Source organism: Haplochromis burtoni, unplaced genomic scaffold (genome assembly GCF_018398535.1).
Source record: "Haplochromis burtoni strain Fernald_Lab_line unplaced genomic scaffold, NCSU_Asbu1 Contig_122, whole genome shotgun sequence".
Classification (NCBI taxonomy): Eukaryota; Metazoa; Chordata; class Actinopteri; order Cichliformes; family Cichlidae; genus Haplochromis; species Haplochromis burtoni.
In genome coordinates this window covers 1,301,514-1,318,724 of record NW_024582483.1, presented here as the reverse complement: position 1 = coordinate 1,318,724, position 17,211 = coordinate 1,301,514, and the positions used below count along the sequence as shown (strand labels likewise).

The window sequence follows — 17,211 nt, the reverse complement described above, 5'->3', positions numbered from 1 at the left end:
ACGATTATTTTCACTGAAATTGAGATCTCGATTATTTGACGATATTTATTTAACCCTTTAAGACCTACTATAGAACCAAGTCCGCCAGAGCTTATATTATTTTTTTACATGCTGTAGTGCCATTTTTGGGAGCATTTCAAGTTGCTATACATCAATACAACTGTTATAGCCCATATTTTAATAATATGTATGCATTAAGTCCATAGTAATTACATTAATTGCAAAAAAGTGCAATAAACTACAAAAAAATTGAAAATCGTTTTGTTTTTTTTAACATATATTTCTACTTGGGGAAATTTAAGAGGTTTATCCCTCAAAACTTTAAATACAAAAAAGTTGCAAAAAATAGTTTCCCACCACAGGAAATTTATTTTGAGTGTCTTCATAGTTTTATTTTGGAGATACAGCAATTTTTATATACTGCAGGAAAAACAAAAAACAATCCTATGATGCAAATTTGCAAAGAAAACAGCAGGTGCATCAAAATAAACTATTTCCAGCAGTGCAATTCGAGTTCTAAGCATCCCAGAAACTATTCAGAAAAGTATAGAGTCAAACATGACTTATAAAAACACCAGTATAGGCTTTTAAGGCCTACAAGTAAAAAACTACATTTTCCGCAAAATGACGTCACTTCCGGTTTCGGACAGGAAATGGCGGACATGTCTGTTTCCTGTGGGAAGTGTTACGAACAGCTGATCGGATCGGCAAAGCGTGTTTCTGGAATATTATGTTTTTGTTCCTGCAAGCGCTTTTTATGCAATTTTTGCAAAGCTTTATGTGGAAGGAAACCGTGACCGAGGACAAGCTGATGGCATAAGATGTAAGTACAACTCCTCCGGTTTCATATGCAAAACAAATTATTGCGCTAGCTTACGCGGTTCCGGTTCTACAGGGATTTAAAGGGTTAACAATAACAATGTATTGAATAATGACTTTAAAAAATAATATAAAATAGTGTGCAAATACTGATAACAGTGCAAATGTTTGCAATATAAAAAATAAATGAAAAATGTAAACATCTATGTTTAGTGAACTTTGCAGTGTTGCTCTGTGGTGCAGCTACCACACTGTAGCAAAGTTTACACACTATGTCTACTTGATCCACGTCTGACTCCGCGAACCCATAATGTTTCCACACCACTGAAGTTTTTTTTACCTCTCTTTTCAACCAACGGCAGTCACTCTCCTCTCCAAATAACTTCTGCTTAGCTTTCCGAGCTTCCCTCTGGGTCCTCTTAATTGTTGTGAGGTGTGTTCGAAATGCAGAGAGGTGCGCTTGATTTGGAGCAGCGCGAGAGTAAAGCACGAGGGAGGGGCTTATAATCGGCTCAGTCATTTTTAATGATCGTTGAAAGCCCAGATCGTAATCGAGATTAAAATTCGATTAATTGAGCAGCACTAGTTACAATTATAGTTTGCATCCACATATTGAACCTCTGATGAGGTTTTAAAACATGTTACATCGTTAATGAAAGAATTAGTTAGTTATAAATTTACTGTACTATATTTATACAATAAGCTATTCATGTCCAGTTATTGACAAATCAATACAGACATATTATCCAGTACTTACTCCAACATAGTGTTTGCATAAAGGTTTAAAAAGAACAAATAAAACAAAATGAATGTATACAAAATAAAATAGTGTTACCATAAAAGTGTAGTGTGCACAGAGTGAGCTGCCTTGGTGGAGGTTTGGTGCTCTTCTATTAAAAATGGATGCTTCACTTAATGATGTGAACTTAGTTGACATCTTTTGATCTCACATGAAAAAGTCGAAGTGTCACTCAGTCTGACATAAATGTAGCCTAAAATGCTCTTCTGTCATCATCTGCTCAAACTAACAGATGTAGCTCTGTTCCTTTAGCACTTGATGTTTATTACATTCTTAATGTTATTTCAAACTTGTTTCCTCACAGGTCGTCTCGACTACGTGGTTGAGCGTCCTGCAGAAGAAGGCCTTCCTGAGGTCATCAGGATCCTGGATGACTCTGATACCGAGCGTGTCAGTGAAGGTGAGTATGGTGAGTATATCCCTCTCCCATCCTCACCCTCTTCTCATGAAGCACAGGATCCTGATGACAGTGAAGAGGAAGGTGAGTACCCTCCCTACATACCTGAGGACGTCGAAGAGGTGAGTGAAGACACTGACAATTCCTCTGACTGGAACAACTCAGAAGAGTGGGCCGATTGGCCTAGTGACGACTCGGGGTATGACACCATGGATGAGAGAGATGATTCCCCTCTCATCCGGGAGCTCCCTCCAGAGCCGTTTTGGCACGATTGGCAACGTCCTATTGCTCCAGGTGGTGCCCCATTCGCCATGCCGCCTTTCGACCACGCCAACGACCCACTCTTCCCTCGAGTCGTTGCCCCAGTCGGTGATCCGTCAGCTGCTCCTCCTTCAGCTGCTCCTCCTTCAGCTGCTCCTTCTTCACCTGCTCTCTTATCTACTCCCTCAGCTGCTTCCTCTCCTGCTCCGTCACCTCCGCCCTCACCTGCTCCTTCTTCTTCACCTGCTCTCTTATCTTTTCCCTCAGCTGCTTCCTCTGCTGATCCTACAGCTTCTCCTTCTCCTTCAACCTCAGCTCTTACCTCCTCAGCAAAGAGAAGCAGAGAAGACATCTGCACTGATGAGGTAAGTGCAAAGAGGTGCAAGGTAAGTGATGACACGTTTTATGGCCCTTCAACATCCTCGGGTTCTGTTGGTGTCAGACGCTTCTGGGAAAGGCCTTTTAACCTTTCACTTGATGACAGCGACTCTGACTAGATTATGTTAGAACTTGTTATTAAACTTGTAAATATCTTTTAATTTTTAATTAACTTTGTAATATTTAAGTTAAGCCTTTGTGTCTTGTGATGTTTGTAAGACAGCTAACTAAGAATATCTGACTCTTAAAAAATATTAACTAACACATGTGAAATGTATTGTTTTTTTCTTAATATGTGACATTGCCTGTGTGACTGTAAGGTAGTGTTTTAGGTGTTGTTACTTCTATTTTTGTTAATATCACAGGTAACTGTTTAAATGACTTACATATTTTTTCTCAAGCTCTAGCTCACCATGCAGGACAAAGGTAAGTCCGTACTTAATGTCAACACAAATAAGTAGAAAAGGTTTAAAAATGATGTCGTGAACTGACTGTAGTCTCTTGTTTTTACATAAGGTATAGCCTGTGGCTCAGGGATCAGAGGTAAGGTAAAAACACATAACAGAAGGAAAGTAAAGTGAACAACTCTGTGATCTGTGAATTCATGCTTTTCTCTTTGTCTTTTTGTCTTCAGGTGCTTTACACTTGTCCTCTCCCAGCATTCAGCACTTCAGACACTCAACGTCCAGGACGGAGCTAACACAGAGAGATACTCCACCCAGAAGACAGCCTTACCCCAACCCGATGAGAAGGATGGATGACCAAATGACAAACTGGAGAGTGGTGCTGTGTTGCAGCTATGTAAGTTATCACCTCACATTGGCTACAAACTGTCTTGAAGACTAAATCCTTCCAATAGCTGGTGTAAATCATCGTCCTACAGTACTGTAGGTTTAAGTTTATTTATAGTTATTGTGTGTATATGTTGAGTGTAAAATAGCATTTTAACAACATGCTGCAGCTACCAACAATGGAAATGCTGTTTTGTGTTAAAATGACGTCTTTCTCGTGTTATTGCTTTGCAGGGCAGCTGAGAGTGGACAGAGCTGCACAGAGGACCAAAGATCCACTCTCAGCACTTCATACCTGACTGGCCACAGCACCACCCCTCTTCACCCAGGGTGAGGAGGGTCCTGACCCCGCCTGCACAGAGGGAGTTGTGAACATGCACTTCTGTGTCGGTGGGTTTAGGATCCTCCTCACACTCACACTGATGAAGACTGTCACTGGAAGATGTCTCCATTGCATCAGCAGGACGTAAGCATTTGTAAAATATTACAGTTTGTGATGTTTTATACATGTTTTTATTGCTTCACTTCAAACTAGGAGATATAAAATAAACCAGTTTTCATAATATTTTCTGTGTATTTAGTTGTTTTCTTAATAAGTTATTTGGAACATCATTGCAACCTGTCAGCTTTTTATTGAGGATTTAGAAAGTTGCTGGTGGCCCGAGTGTGTAGAGTGGGGTGTTGTTTTTGTCACATGGTGAAAGTGACCTCAGGGGGAGCAAAAAGAACAGCTGAACAATTTGGGGATTCACAGACTTTGGTAATCGTTAAAAAATGAAGAAAAATAGTTCTGTGTGAACAAGAAGCTCAAATATAAACCATCCTGACACACTGACACAAATGATCTGCTATCAGTGTTTTCATGAACCTGGGTGAAGGTAATCTGCATGAGTTTAACCTCCCTGTCAAAAACCTGCATGATTCTGTTAGCACTGCAACAATGAGGTCTTGCTCGAGCTACTGATGAAGCTTTATCAATGCTTGTTAAGTTTCCAATCACATTTTATCCCGATGGTCCAAGGCTTACATCTTTATGCTCACAAACGTACTTCTGTAATTAATCAGTAACCAATTTATTACTTTAAGTTACAGTGTGAGGGGCATTAATGAACATAAATTAGATTTAACCTTCAGAACTGCCTTAATTCTTTGTGGCCAGATTCAACAAAGACCTGGAAACATTCCTCACAGACTTAGTTTCATATTGACATGATAGCATCACACAGTTGCTTCAGATTTGTCGGCTGTGCATCCATGTTGCAAATCTCCTGATCCACCACATGCCAAAGATAATCTGCAGGATTGACATCCGTTATAAGATGAGTATACTGTGGTCATAAAACGATGGACATGGTCAGCAGCACAGCTCAGGGAGGTTGTACCTCTGGAGAGGCCTCTTCCTACACCTGAAGTTTTTACCAGTGAAAAGAACAGGTTTCCTCACAGTGTTTCCTAGTGTTTCATCAACAAAGGAGAATTTATTCCTCAGACTGTGCAAAATTGCATTCATGGTTATCCTGCTGCGAGGGCGAGCTCTGAGATGGGCCCAAGCCATGCTTGCTCCTCAGCAGTCTTATTTAACCTGTATGTGGAAGACTGCTCCGACTCTGGAGAAGGAGTTATGCTTTCTGTTTTTTTTAGTAATGATACTTGTAATAAATGTAGCCTTTCGCAGCTCTGGAGGCCTGGATACTAACTGGACACTCGAATCCACCCTTGAAAACCCCGTAGCTTTTCAGGCCCCTGTAGCCAGAGCAGTGGAAGGTGGCGTAGGCCCTGCTAACTGTCTCCCAGCAGGTTATCCTGAGCAGACGGGAAAACATGATGGCTGGGTGACGGTGAGGAGGAAGCATAGTCTTAAACAGAAGCCCTGACGACAAACCTGTTCATGTGTCTGTTTCCCCACTCGCAACACCCGCCGGATCAACTCTGGTAATTGGTGATTCTGTTCTGAGACAGTGAAGACAGCAGCAACCATAGTCAATTGTGGACGGTGATCTGTTATTTTGTACTCTTTAGCTGTATGCACATACTGTTGTTTCTTTCAGTATTCAACCTTTTCCATTTAAAGTTTCATTAAATATCAAAAATGATGTTTTGAGACTTTAATGCAGAATCAAAAAAAGAAAAAGTATTTTTTTTATTTAGAAACATTTAAAGAGCATCATTTTACACACACACACACACACACACACACACACACACAAACACACACACACAAACACACACACACACACACAAGCACACAACAGTCACAAACGTCTTTGTTGTTGTCTTAAAGCTCGTCTTTGGTTTTGTTGGCTTTTTTTGCCTCCTCAGCTTTCATGGCCTCGGTGTACTTCCTCCTGTCTTCATCCTCCTGGATACACAAAGGAGAAAAGTATATTTTTAACTGAAAGAAAAAGGCAGCTCTCAAACACACAGACAGCTATAAAAACACACAAAGGCACAAGTGTAAGGATGATCATTCACCTTAGCTCTGTATTTTTTGGCTTTCTCCATCTCCTTCTCTACAAACTTAATCAGGGGTTTCAGCTTCTTTTTTCCAGTGTAAACCACCACCTACGACACAGACCACAGAGATCTCACTGTAATGAGCCTGGTTTCCTCTAAAGAGCAAATAATTCCTTTTTTAAAATCTGTTTTTCGTGATGATATCATAGGCTTTAATAAAAACGATTAATCGCCTCATAATTGCCTCGTACCCTTTCAGCATACAGAGCAGGAAACAAGCAGAGGGATGGGTACGTGCCCTGCACTGACAAGTTGATATCATTGGCTGAAGCATCGATACGAGCGATGACCACGTCCTCGCGCTCCTCAAAGGCCTCAGCTAGTTCCTCCCACAGCGGAAACACAGCGCGGGACTCTTTACTGTAGGGCAGATCTTCAACACAAACACATACGATTACTTTAGGAAGCTCTCTATGTTTGCACTTTTAATCACAACATAAATTTGAACTTTCCTTGTATCAAATGCCCTAAATAAGGGCATCATTTTTTTTAATCTGTCAAATTTCATCACATTGTTTGGGATGTATCTCTGCAGTCTGTCTATGGATCTTAGATAGAATTTGAGTGATGGTTTTAGCTGAACTACATAAAGGATTGGCACAGACTTGGTTGCTTGTGTTGGTTTGCTCATTTTCTGAAAGGTTAACTGATCATTGCATTGAAGGGGACTTCTTCAAGTGTTTGTATTGCCTGGGAGATCTGTTCAAACACTTTTTTGACTCATCATGTTAGAGAATCTTTTTCCTTATACTCTCAGGGCCCTTTAAATACACTGAACAACTCAAATCATGTGCGTTTTCAACCTAAAGGCTTGAAGGTGCTGTTTAGCTTATGGGATTCAGAGGGTGGTTGCCAATTTTAGTCACCAATGACTCTCAGTATAACTTAGGGCCCTCTTTAAAAAGAAAAACAAATTAAAGCATGACATTAAAATGAACAGTGTTTACATACAAAACAGGACAAAAACAGTCTTGTCTGGGTTAAAGGCAACTTTCTCCAGATTCATCCCCACCAGCTCCTTCACTGGTTTTTGGTCCCATCCTTCAGGTATCAGCTCGCTCTGCATCTTAGGCTGTTAGAGATACACAAGTCCATTAAACACATAAAGACGAGCTGCCTCCCGGGTTCTGTCTCTGTGCCACACAGCAGAGGTGAGTGGGACTTACCTTGGCTTTGCCCTCGAGGTAGTCCTGGCAGAACCTTTCTATGATCTCTACGCTCAGGGCGTCAGAGGGCAGATGGTAGGTCACGTGATTTGACAGGTTAACCAGTCGGATTAGGGGAGCCTCAAAGTCCCGCACCCGGAAGTACTCCATCATTCTGCCATTGCGAAGCTCAGCCACGTTCACCAACACAAACAAAATCTGACACACAAACATATACAGCCCTCAGATGCTCCTGTACATCACAACAAGGCGGCAGGGCCAGGAGGCAGCCTGGGATCAAACCACCGACCTTCGGATTAGTGGCTGACCTGCTCTGCCACCTGAGCTACAGCTACCCCGTAAGAATGCCCTAAACAGTATGGTCAAAAACAAAGGAAAAATTAAACTAAATCTATGTGCTGTATTCATTCTTATCTCACTCTGGGACTAGAGTAAGGGTCAGATAGGGTCATTTGTTTATGATTTGCTGTTCTGCAGCCAAACTGCTCACAAGACCTTAGTAAAGAACTGGTTCGGGTAAAAAGTAGGTTTAAGGTGAGGATTAATGTTATTTATGCGATCGAGTCAAGGTCAGGGTCTGAAAATACATTATTATTGACCTCAAAAGCACAGACATATGTTAGGTACCTTCATCCTGAATGTCTCTGCAGCGGTGCTGAAGGTAGAAAAAATCTCATCAAAGTCTTCTGAACTTTTGTTGACAAAGAGAAGAGCGTGGTTTAACACAGGCGAAGATAAGATCTGAGAGGCTGTCTGCAAAAGGAGACAAAGCGGTTCAAACACTTAAGCAGTGAAGCTGGATTTCAGCTGGTGCTAATGTTAAGGCAATTCAGCACATTTTTAAGTTCAATGGACAGAGCCCTCTACTGACTGAGATGATATAACAGGTGCAAATGAGGATATTAAGTTGTAATTGAGCCGCTAACTGCAAAGGCAGGAGGTGAAGGTGGATAAAGAGGACAACAAACTCCAGCTCTGTGTGCCAAAGCTCCAGTGCATCCATCAGAGTGTGAACGCATGTGATAAAAAGCACTTAAACTTCAGTTAAAGTGCTGTGCAAACTCATTCAGAGTATAAAAACACCTTTTAATATGGCGTCATGTATGCCAAAGAGGTGGATAAATATTAAAATTGATTTTCAACATAATGCGATCCAGTACCACCACCACCACCCACTACGACCTCAGTGATAAAGATAAAGTAGAATAATCACCTTTCGGGCAATGTCAACAATAGACTTATAAAAGTTTATGGCAGAAGAGCTGCATTACACTGCAAGGTGCAAGGTGCTCGGTGGGTGTAGCCTACATGAAAACAGCAATTAGATTTCAGTCAGCAGAGATTTTCCCTGAACACCATCCCAGTGGATTCAGACCAAACCGTTCCTACCGTAGCTGTTGTATATGTGTGAAAATACACCATGGACACAACACTGTACCTGCCCGGTGTACTCAGTGACTGGGTCCATCTGGTAGATCGTGATAAAGACAATCAGGACCCCTTTAGATGTCTCGGGCGTCATTTTGTAAGCCTTGATGAGCTTAGACTGCAGTGGGCACACACACAGACACACAAACATACATGGTATCACAGGTAAGACTATAACCAACAAGTCTGCTTCATATATTTATGCTTCTTTTGTAAAACTCTGGATGCAACATCAAGATTTCTTTCAGTTATGATGTCTTTTTGAAGGCTCACAGTGAGGTTTATGTTTAAAATCTCACTCATGTTTTATGGCATTCACCCTCAGCTAATTTCTCTTAACTAAACAGAACTAAAAACTAACTAAAGAACTAAAACTTTTCTTCACATAGAGCAATGTCACAACTAGTATTGTTTTTGTGAACCGGTGTGTTTGTATGTGTTGTGCGTGAAGAACCTTTTTGAGCATCAGAACAACATCGTGTGTGTGGCCGTATTTGGCGATGACGTCATCGTCCTGCGTCACCACAAACCTGACGTCAGGAAGCTCGACCGCTGTGGCGTAGAACACCTGGACGTACTCGTGGTTCAGCTCCTGCTCACACGCAAACGCACAGAAACTGTCGGAGTGCGGTAGATGCACAACATAATAGAGAAGGGAAATCAAGCGAGGCTTTTGTTTTACCTTAAAGAATCCAACCACTGTCACCTCTTCTGAGGCCTCTGATTGGCTGAGATCAGTGACGAGGTCAGCAGCTGACCCTGCCCTCCGTTTCAGCCAGGTCAAGATGGAAGCCGAGCTCTGAGGAACTTCAGGACAATCCAAGATCACAAATCACTTTACTGTTAATATTTTACCCAAAACAATTAAGATTCAACAGCTGAGGGGATCCTAATAACTCCTGGTGCTCTGCAGGAAATATGAAACAACAGCCAGTAAACTCTAACCACTGGTGTTTCACAACAAATGGCAGGCTAGTTAACTCAAAGAGACACATATCTGAAAAGTTCAAGGCAAAATTTAATGACAGGGTGTCAGCTTTAACAACTTAACTGCAGCATGTGCCTCTTTCATCCTGATCTTTTCGCATGTTTCCAGAATAAGAGCAAACTTTCATACAAAAAATGCAATTAAAATTTGTGCTGGATAACTTTAGAGATATATGGTTCATATGAAAACATAATGACTCCAGCCAGGGCTTTCACTGCTGTTTTTATTACCCAGCATCTAGCCATCGGTGGTGCCAGCGAACATCATAATGAAGTCAGAGCACTAGAGGACAAAGCCCTCGAACAGAGGTAGAGGAAGAATCAAACCAAAGCATCTCTTTGTTTCTCTATTGTTTCCTAATAATCAGAACCCTGATTTTTCATTGTCACATGATAAAATAAGTGTGGATCATTTATTTTTCAGCAGTATGCCATATCTGGAGCTACTCCTCTGGGTCATGTCATATGATATACATCGTTCTTGTTAAAAGAATAAATGAGATGAATGAAACTCTTCTGCACCTACCAGGGCAGGCTACTGGGTTGTGTTTATCTCCGGAGAGGTACAGTCTGATTACCGGGTGGCCCGTCGCGTTCAGTTCTTTAGCCAGGTCCTTCTCTTTTGACACATCAACCACTGCCAGCTTGACCTTTGACCCCTTGAGCTCTGCTGCAGCTCCTTGGAAAGCTGTAGACACGCGCTGGCTTTCTCCCGACAGAGGTGCAACTGACAGACACGCAGAGGAAATGAGGATTTGATTTCTTACACACCTTGCAGTCGCCTGTTTGTGCGCTTATCATATGAAAGTATGAAGGTCAAAGGTCATGCTGTACGAGGCTTGATGTTTAACTTACAGAAGTGCACCAGGAGTTGGTCATGCTTTCTCAGCGCCCTTTTGAAATTCCCCTTCTTCAGCTGTAACACTCCGTCTTTCTCTGGGAACTGTTTGTCTTCCTTCGTGTCGGCGGCGACGCATACGCCGAGACAGAAGGCCGTCACGCACAGCAGCAAAAGCCTCTTCATGGCGGTTCAGTCTCACACTGACAAACTTGGCGGGAGTGGCGAAAGGGAGGTCTGATGTGTGTATCAGTGCCGAGGAGGTATAACTGTGAATCCTTGCGTTATCTGCCGCCTGGACCCAGCAGCCTATAGCTGATTAACTTTCCTATCTGAGCACTGCTGTATGTCTGCTATTGGCTGCTGTTCATATCAGGCTCTAGTATCTAAACGCTAAACCCTAACTTTGTTGCCTGTACAAGGTCACACAGCAGACATAAAAGAGGAAGTTACTCACACATTTGTTGTTTGTGTTCATATGCAAAGTGCACCCATTTGCCCTCGAAAATACATAAATGCATGTTTTGTTTTTGGTCCGCAACGAAACATGACCTCAACTTGGCAGAGATACTAAACATTCACTACAGCATTAAAGGCAGGGAAAGAAAGCCCATTTATCACTTTATTTAACAGCCTTTTCATTCTTGATCCCACACTGTCATATCATTTTATCACACTGTTTTTATACTGGACTTAACAGAGGGTTAGATAACAAAAAAAATGTCCGCACAACAATTGCATGGTTAGCTTAGCTTAGCATTAAAGAATAGAAACAGCACCAGGATCACTTAAGCTGGCAAATTATGTTCTATAAAAACTGTTTAATCATAATGAGGTAAGTAAGAACGTTTTATCTGGTGATATAAACAGCAAAATACCAGAAAACTGCTTAAAAATAGATGAGTACCCTCATTACCTGCAGCTAGCTTGAAGTTTGAAATTGTTTTCATCTGCAAGAGTAGCTAATTTCGGCTGTTAGTAAATGTTAGTCAGTTCCGTTTATACTGATCAACAAGCCTTCTAGTTTCTGAGCTGTGTCAGGAAGGACTGATAGCTATCTAGCTGCAAAATCTTTTCAAACGATGCCAAAGCCAGGTAAGATATACAAGTTGTGTTTGTCTACTCCACATTTACAGTCCAGGTAAGATACCTACAAGTGTGCTGAATCAAAATTGAAAAGGGTAACTGCTAATACACACCTCCTTTATTCTTTAATAGACCTCATTTTAAAATCTAACATTGGTGCAGAGTCAAAGGTAATGGGATTAAAAATAAAATCACTACTGAAATCAAACAAACTACTACACTGACAGAAGTTACACATACAGTTACTATAAGGAAGCAAATAGTACACCTTCTGTCAGCTCGAAGGTTTTGCATATCAGGATTTAACAACAACAAGTACATCCCATGATTCAGTAGCTTGTAGAACCACCTTTAGCAACCGCAAATTACAGGGAGTCTTGCAAGTAAAATCCGCTTTCAGAAAAATATTTTCCAAAACGTAACTTTCCACAGTTGGAGCAGGTCAAAACAAGTCCAATAGCAAGTGTAAAGGGACGAATGGAACCTTGTGCAGCATTTATATACCCTCGGCAGGCCATGGTTAAGGTTGCCAACATGTGTGTACACATGAACGTGATAGAACTCACTGCAAGGTAATTAACAGTTAATTCACTTGGCGTGCCAAATCGCAGCTTTAGCTTTAGCCTAGCCTGCCGGTTAGTGTCTAGAGGGCCGAGATCGATTCCCCGGTGTGAAAGCACTTCCAATTTTTCCTAATTCATTTTCCAATCACATATTGTACACATGTGAACATTCCCAAGTGTGTTTTAAAACTCCCACTTCACAGGCGGGCCAGACCGCAGCTTTAGCTTTAGCCTAGCCTTCTGGCTAGTGTTTCCTTTACAGGACCTGTAGGGCCTTGATCAATTCCCTGGTGTGGCAGCACTTTCAGTCTTTCTTAATTTATTTTCTGATCACATATTATCAACACGTGAACATTCCCAAGTGTCTTTTGGTGTCTCAGCCATGTGCTTTTAAACGTGCCAGGTCGCAGCTTTAGCCTTGCCTAGCAGCTAATGTTTCTGGTTTGAGAGCTTTGAGTGGCCCAAAAGGACTGGATTGGTTTTAATGTAGTTAAAATAACACAGTCATAAAGATACTTGAAAAAACGGGTCATTATTAAATTTGACATATAACCCTTTCGTAAATCATGTTCAAAGACTATTTATCAATATAAGTAAAAACATTACACATAAAAAACACACTGAAACGCTGGAAATCAGTTTTTGGTAAACAATGACTTTTTGGCACAATGCTGGAGGTAAAACAGGTATGATCCTTCATATCTGGAGTGTGAAGGTGCAGACACAAATTCAGACCTGGGATGTTTTAGAATAGAATTTAGAATTTCTCTGGTTCGTTAGCTTTAGTCAGATAATCACTCAAGATTAGTTCCCAAGTCCTCCTGAATTCAAAGAAATATTCAGGGGCTGTGCTTTCCCACAGGTGAACTCAGGTGAAATGAAATAAGTAGTGGATGCCCTCCTCCTCCGGTACAATGATAACTCAGAAAAGGTCCTTGGAGTAAGGAGATCAGGCTCAGAATTGATTCTTTCTAAGAATGTATATCTGTATTTATAAATGACATATTAAGGATGAATAATGCTTAAAGAATGAGGAATTAAACAGTGACTAATGACACATTTAACAATGTGTCATTGTTATCCACTATTCTATGGATGTTTATGAGTACAAGATCCGTTTTTTCTGTCAAGTAACCTAAAAGATGACTGACTGCACCTTTAAAAATACTAACTTAAATAAACCAAGATAACCCAGCAGTCCATAGGAAATAATCTGTGCACTATGTCACTAACGTTATTGTCACTGCAAATTTAAAAGTAAACATAAATGAACCAAAGTGGAAGTGACATGACTTTGAAGACAGATGTGATCAGGTGGAAAGTGCAGAAAGCTGACTGATGTCGATCTGTCGCTGCATTAAATGTTGGTCTGTCCTGTATTAGGCATTCAGGATATTCTTTTGATGGCCCTTTAGCTCTTATGGCATGAACTTGCTCAGTGCATTATTATTTGCTTTTCTACAGTCTGATATTTGTTTAATAATTGATTGATACAGTTTGTTGAATAAGTGCATAAATAAGATGCTAAAAACCTCCTCATCATATCAAACATGATAGATTTGGGGGGAGTTTGTTTGGCACATGCTGACTGCATTCTAATTATAACCAGAACAGGAGGCGAGAGCAGAGAACAAGAGTGCAGCAGTTTGGTGAAAGGAACAGGTGAAGAAGAGGTGAGCATCCAAGAGACGAGCAAGAGGACAGTTTCAAAGCAGACATTATGGCACAATAAAAGCTGTAAGAGCAAATAAAAAGCTGTGAAAAAGAAGCACGCACACTCCTCATCCCTCCTCTATATATCGTTTTAGCCTTTTAGTAACACTGGGCCCGTAGAACTTACAAATAAATCACAGAATCATCCACAAAGAAGCCCAACGAAACCACGAAAAAACATACCAAAATGCACCCCCCTTAAATCTTTCGGCCACTTCGCCACCAGATAATAAAAAACAACTCTATAGATAGAGATTGTGACAGATTCCATGTAACTGCGACCTATAGAAAATTTTAGAAAATCAATAAGTACATTAGAAAAAGGTCTATCTAGCTGAGTAAAAACAATAACCAAAAAAGAATATTACAAGGTCTGGAATAATACAGCGAAAACCCGATAGTTAATAAGGTGCTAGCAGTGCAAAAGCATCGTAAATTTATGGCCACAATTTTAAAGATGAACTGAGCTTTCTGACCAGGTGCTGATTGCAGGGGGGACCACTTAAGTTGCATTGAAACTGTTCTAAAATAGCCAGTAAATTGATCTATAAGACAAATAAAAAAAAATAACCAACTGGGTGTAATGAACTCCGCATTAAATAATAAATAACCAGAAGCTAAGACCTGGATCAACAAAAGCTCGAACATGTAAGTTAGACCCCTGTGACGGCCCGTCCATGATAGTCTCTATCTATTGGTGACTGTGTGTAAATGATCAGTTTAGACAGTTTTGTTTTGGAGGTCCTCGCAACAAGCCAGTAGAGAAGACAGGTAAAAAGCGTGATAGACAATAAACAAATAACTCACGCTCCACACACACGTGGTGCGCATGCCAAGAGCCCCAACGCCAAACTAAGAAATTGAGTAGACTCAAATACGGCTGTCAGGTACTTCCGGCATGGGGTGGGAGATGTTTGATACAACAGGCGAACTGACAGACTTAGCGCCAGCATTCTACTGTCAGACTCACCACCTTCCATGGGTCCAAAGCGCGCCCACTATAAGACTAGACAGCTCGGCACCCTTCATAGCACCTCCCAGCACTAGTTCCAAAGGTTACAGTCTTCCTATCCCCAAGTCATGAGAGCTAACTGCGGAAAACCGACACCGTAAAGATGGCCTGAAGGGCACACAACCACAAGAAATTATACAAATAAAGACAAGCGCTACAAAAAAAACCCCCCAAAATAGCGAAAACCGAAGAAGAACTGCACTTTCATGTTGTTGAGGAATATCTGCCACAAACGTTTAGTATTTCATGGAAAAATAACAACGAGTCTAATAATTGAAATGAAACAATAGACATGCATTCCTCAAAAAAAATAACTTCTGCTCAAGTCATGGAAAATAACACGTCTTATTGATGACATGACATCATTTCAAATAACTTTGTCAGGTCAGTAAATAACTGCCACATAAGTATAAATCTAAATCGTGCATGTGTATTATAAAAAAAAGCAAAAACAGTTGTGCTGTTTGTTCATAATAAATGGGTAGGGGTGCATAGTCCTCTGCCACAGACAGAAGCATCACAAATGTGCGCTGGGAGCTTCATGGCATGGAGTTCTACAGCCAAGCAAATCTATATGTATGTGGCCAAGAACCTTAGTCCATGTAGGGCATCTTAGCACAGTTTACTTGTGTCAGTTAGGTCAGCTAGTGGGAGGGCAGAGAGGGCAGCCTTTACATTATTTTATTGTAGAGTGACAGGAACTGCCTATGAGCTTCTAATCAGGCAGAAATATTGACAGAAAATATATCAAAGGAAATACATTGATGAAAATCAAAGAAGAGAAATATTTATGTGATGTTCCATTTTCCTGAGAGCTGATTGGCTGTGATGACTCCTTCAAGTACTACATGCTACTTTGTCCTGCTAGTTAGGCTGTCTGTTCTGGCTGCATATTAGAAGGAAAAGAAACCAGAGAGGGCTCCCCCTGCTATAGTATCCTCAGGAAATGCAACTTTCAGTTTTATAACTAATCATCTCTATACTAGTATTAAGCACAATATGTCAAAACACAAAACCCAAAAAAAAAGGCAAGGAACATTCCGTGATGTAATTTAGCTGTCTCGATATTAGATGCTTTAGAAACTCACCAATATCTGGCCAGCGGCGCGCAACACCGCTAAAGCAGCTTATAAGGCATATATAGGACCTAAAGCCTTCCAAGGCCAGTCGCTCTTCCCAATGCCTGGTGGGAGGCCTGGAAAGGGCCGGGGGCTTCATCGAATATGGCCCCAATGGCCGTAAAAAAAAGGAACAACAATATAAATTTTTCTTAATTCATTTTCTAATCACATATTGTCAACACGTGAACATTCCCAAGTGTGCTTTGGCTCCCACTTCACTGGCTGGCTAAGGTTTAGCTTTGATCGTGGCAGTTTGTCTTCTAATCGGAAGGTTCCCGGTTCGAGCCCCGGCTCTGACAGTCTCGGTCGTTGTGTCCTTGGGCAAGAGACTTCACCCGTTGCCTACTGGTGGTGGTCAGAGGGCCCCACGGTGGCGCCAGTGTCCGGAGACCCGAAGATATACGACACATCATGTCACAGTAAGAAATGCCCGGGCAGCCTGGTGTGCATACCAAAAAATGCCCATTCATGCCATTCAGCACCAACCTCTCAATTTACAAGAAAAAAGCATACAATACCACGTGTACAAGCTCGGAGTCATAGGACTTTAGCGATCTTGTTGCATTAGAGAAAAGTGAAACCCGCCGTCCATTGAATATTAAGATCCAAGATCGGTGCTAGTACAGGTAATATTGGCAGATGTAAAACATAAACATGATAAAACAACAATAACAAAAATACCACCTTAAAACAACGCCCGTCGCTGACGCCAATGTAAAGCAAGAAGTAATCGAATTGAAGCAATTCAAGTCCTGTAGAGAATCCTATAATGAAATGAATGGCAGCAGAGGCCATGCGTTCCTCCAGCCGGAAAAAGAAGAGAAAAACAATCGCACCAACTCCGGAATAACATCCAAAGGCCCTCCCCAAAACAAAAACGCCCCGGCGGTCGCCAAGGCCGGATGAGCCAGTTCGCGTTGCCCCAATACAGGTGGCACAGGGTCTCAAAAAAAGACTAGTACTCCCGAGAGCAAGTAAGCATTAAAGAATATACAACGGGGCAAGCAAGAGAAACAACAAAAATGCATGGAGAAGAGCGGGAACGAGAAAATAAAAGAACGCGATTGAGACCAAGGAGCTGCCGGCTGCCAGAGTAATGCCAGACGCCCCCCAAACCCTGCAAAACAGGTTAAGATCGTTCCCACGGGAAGAGGGAGCTGAGAGTCAAAGAACGAGAAAACTCAATCAAAGTTAAACCGGCAAAAACCAGATCGATGACATACGATAACCACTCACCCCACTCAACCCACTCCCCACCTAGAACCCCGAGTCTGTGCAAAAAACAAAGGTCGTGACAACAGAAAGAACGAGATACAAAAAAAAAAAAAAAGCCCCAGG

The 17,211-nt window shown here is 41.4% G+C and overlaps 1 protein-coding gene and 1 long non-coding RNA gene across 2 annotated transcripts; one reads left to right on the top strand and one right to left on the bottom strand.

Moving 5' to 3' along the window:
• Positions 1-2,931: 2,931 nt before the first annotated feature.
• LOC102307656 lies at positions 2,932-4,182 on the top strand. The gene is made up of 3 exons (XR_316229.3): positions 2,932-3,197; positions 3,289-3,455; positions 3,680-4,182. It is a non-coding gene; the product is annotated as an uncharacterized LOC102307656 (long non-coding RNA).
• Positions 4,183-5,720: 1,538 nt separating this feature from the next.
• LOC121815045 (protein disulfide-isomerase-like) lies at positions 5,721-11,345 on the bottom strand. The gene is made up of 11 exons (XM_042223903.1): positions 10,396-11,345; positions 10,067-10,267; positions 9,236-9,360; positions 9,008-9,145; positions 8,564-8,671; positions 7,753-7,878; positions 7,126-7,323; positions 6,911-7,031; positions 6,151-6,332; positions 5,918-6,007; positions 5,721-5,804 (listed from the first exon to the last, which is right to left on the bottom strand). Exons 1-11 carry the CDS (start codon positions 10,562-10,564, stop codon positions 5,721-5,723), a joined length of 1,542 nt encoding a protein of 513 aa, XP_042079837.1. The 5' UTR covers positions 10,565-11,345.
• Positions 11,346-17,211: the final 5,866 nt, after the last annotated feature.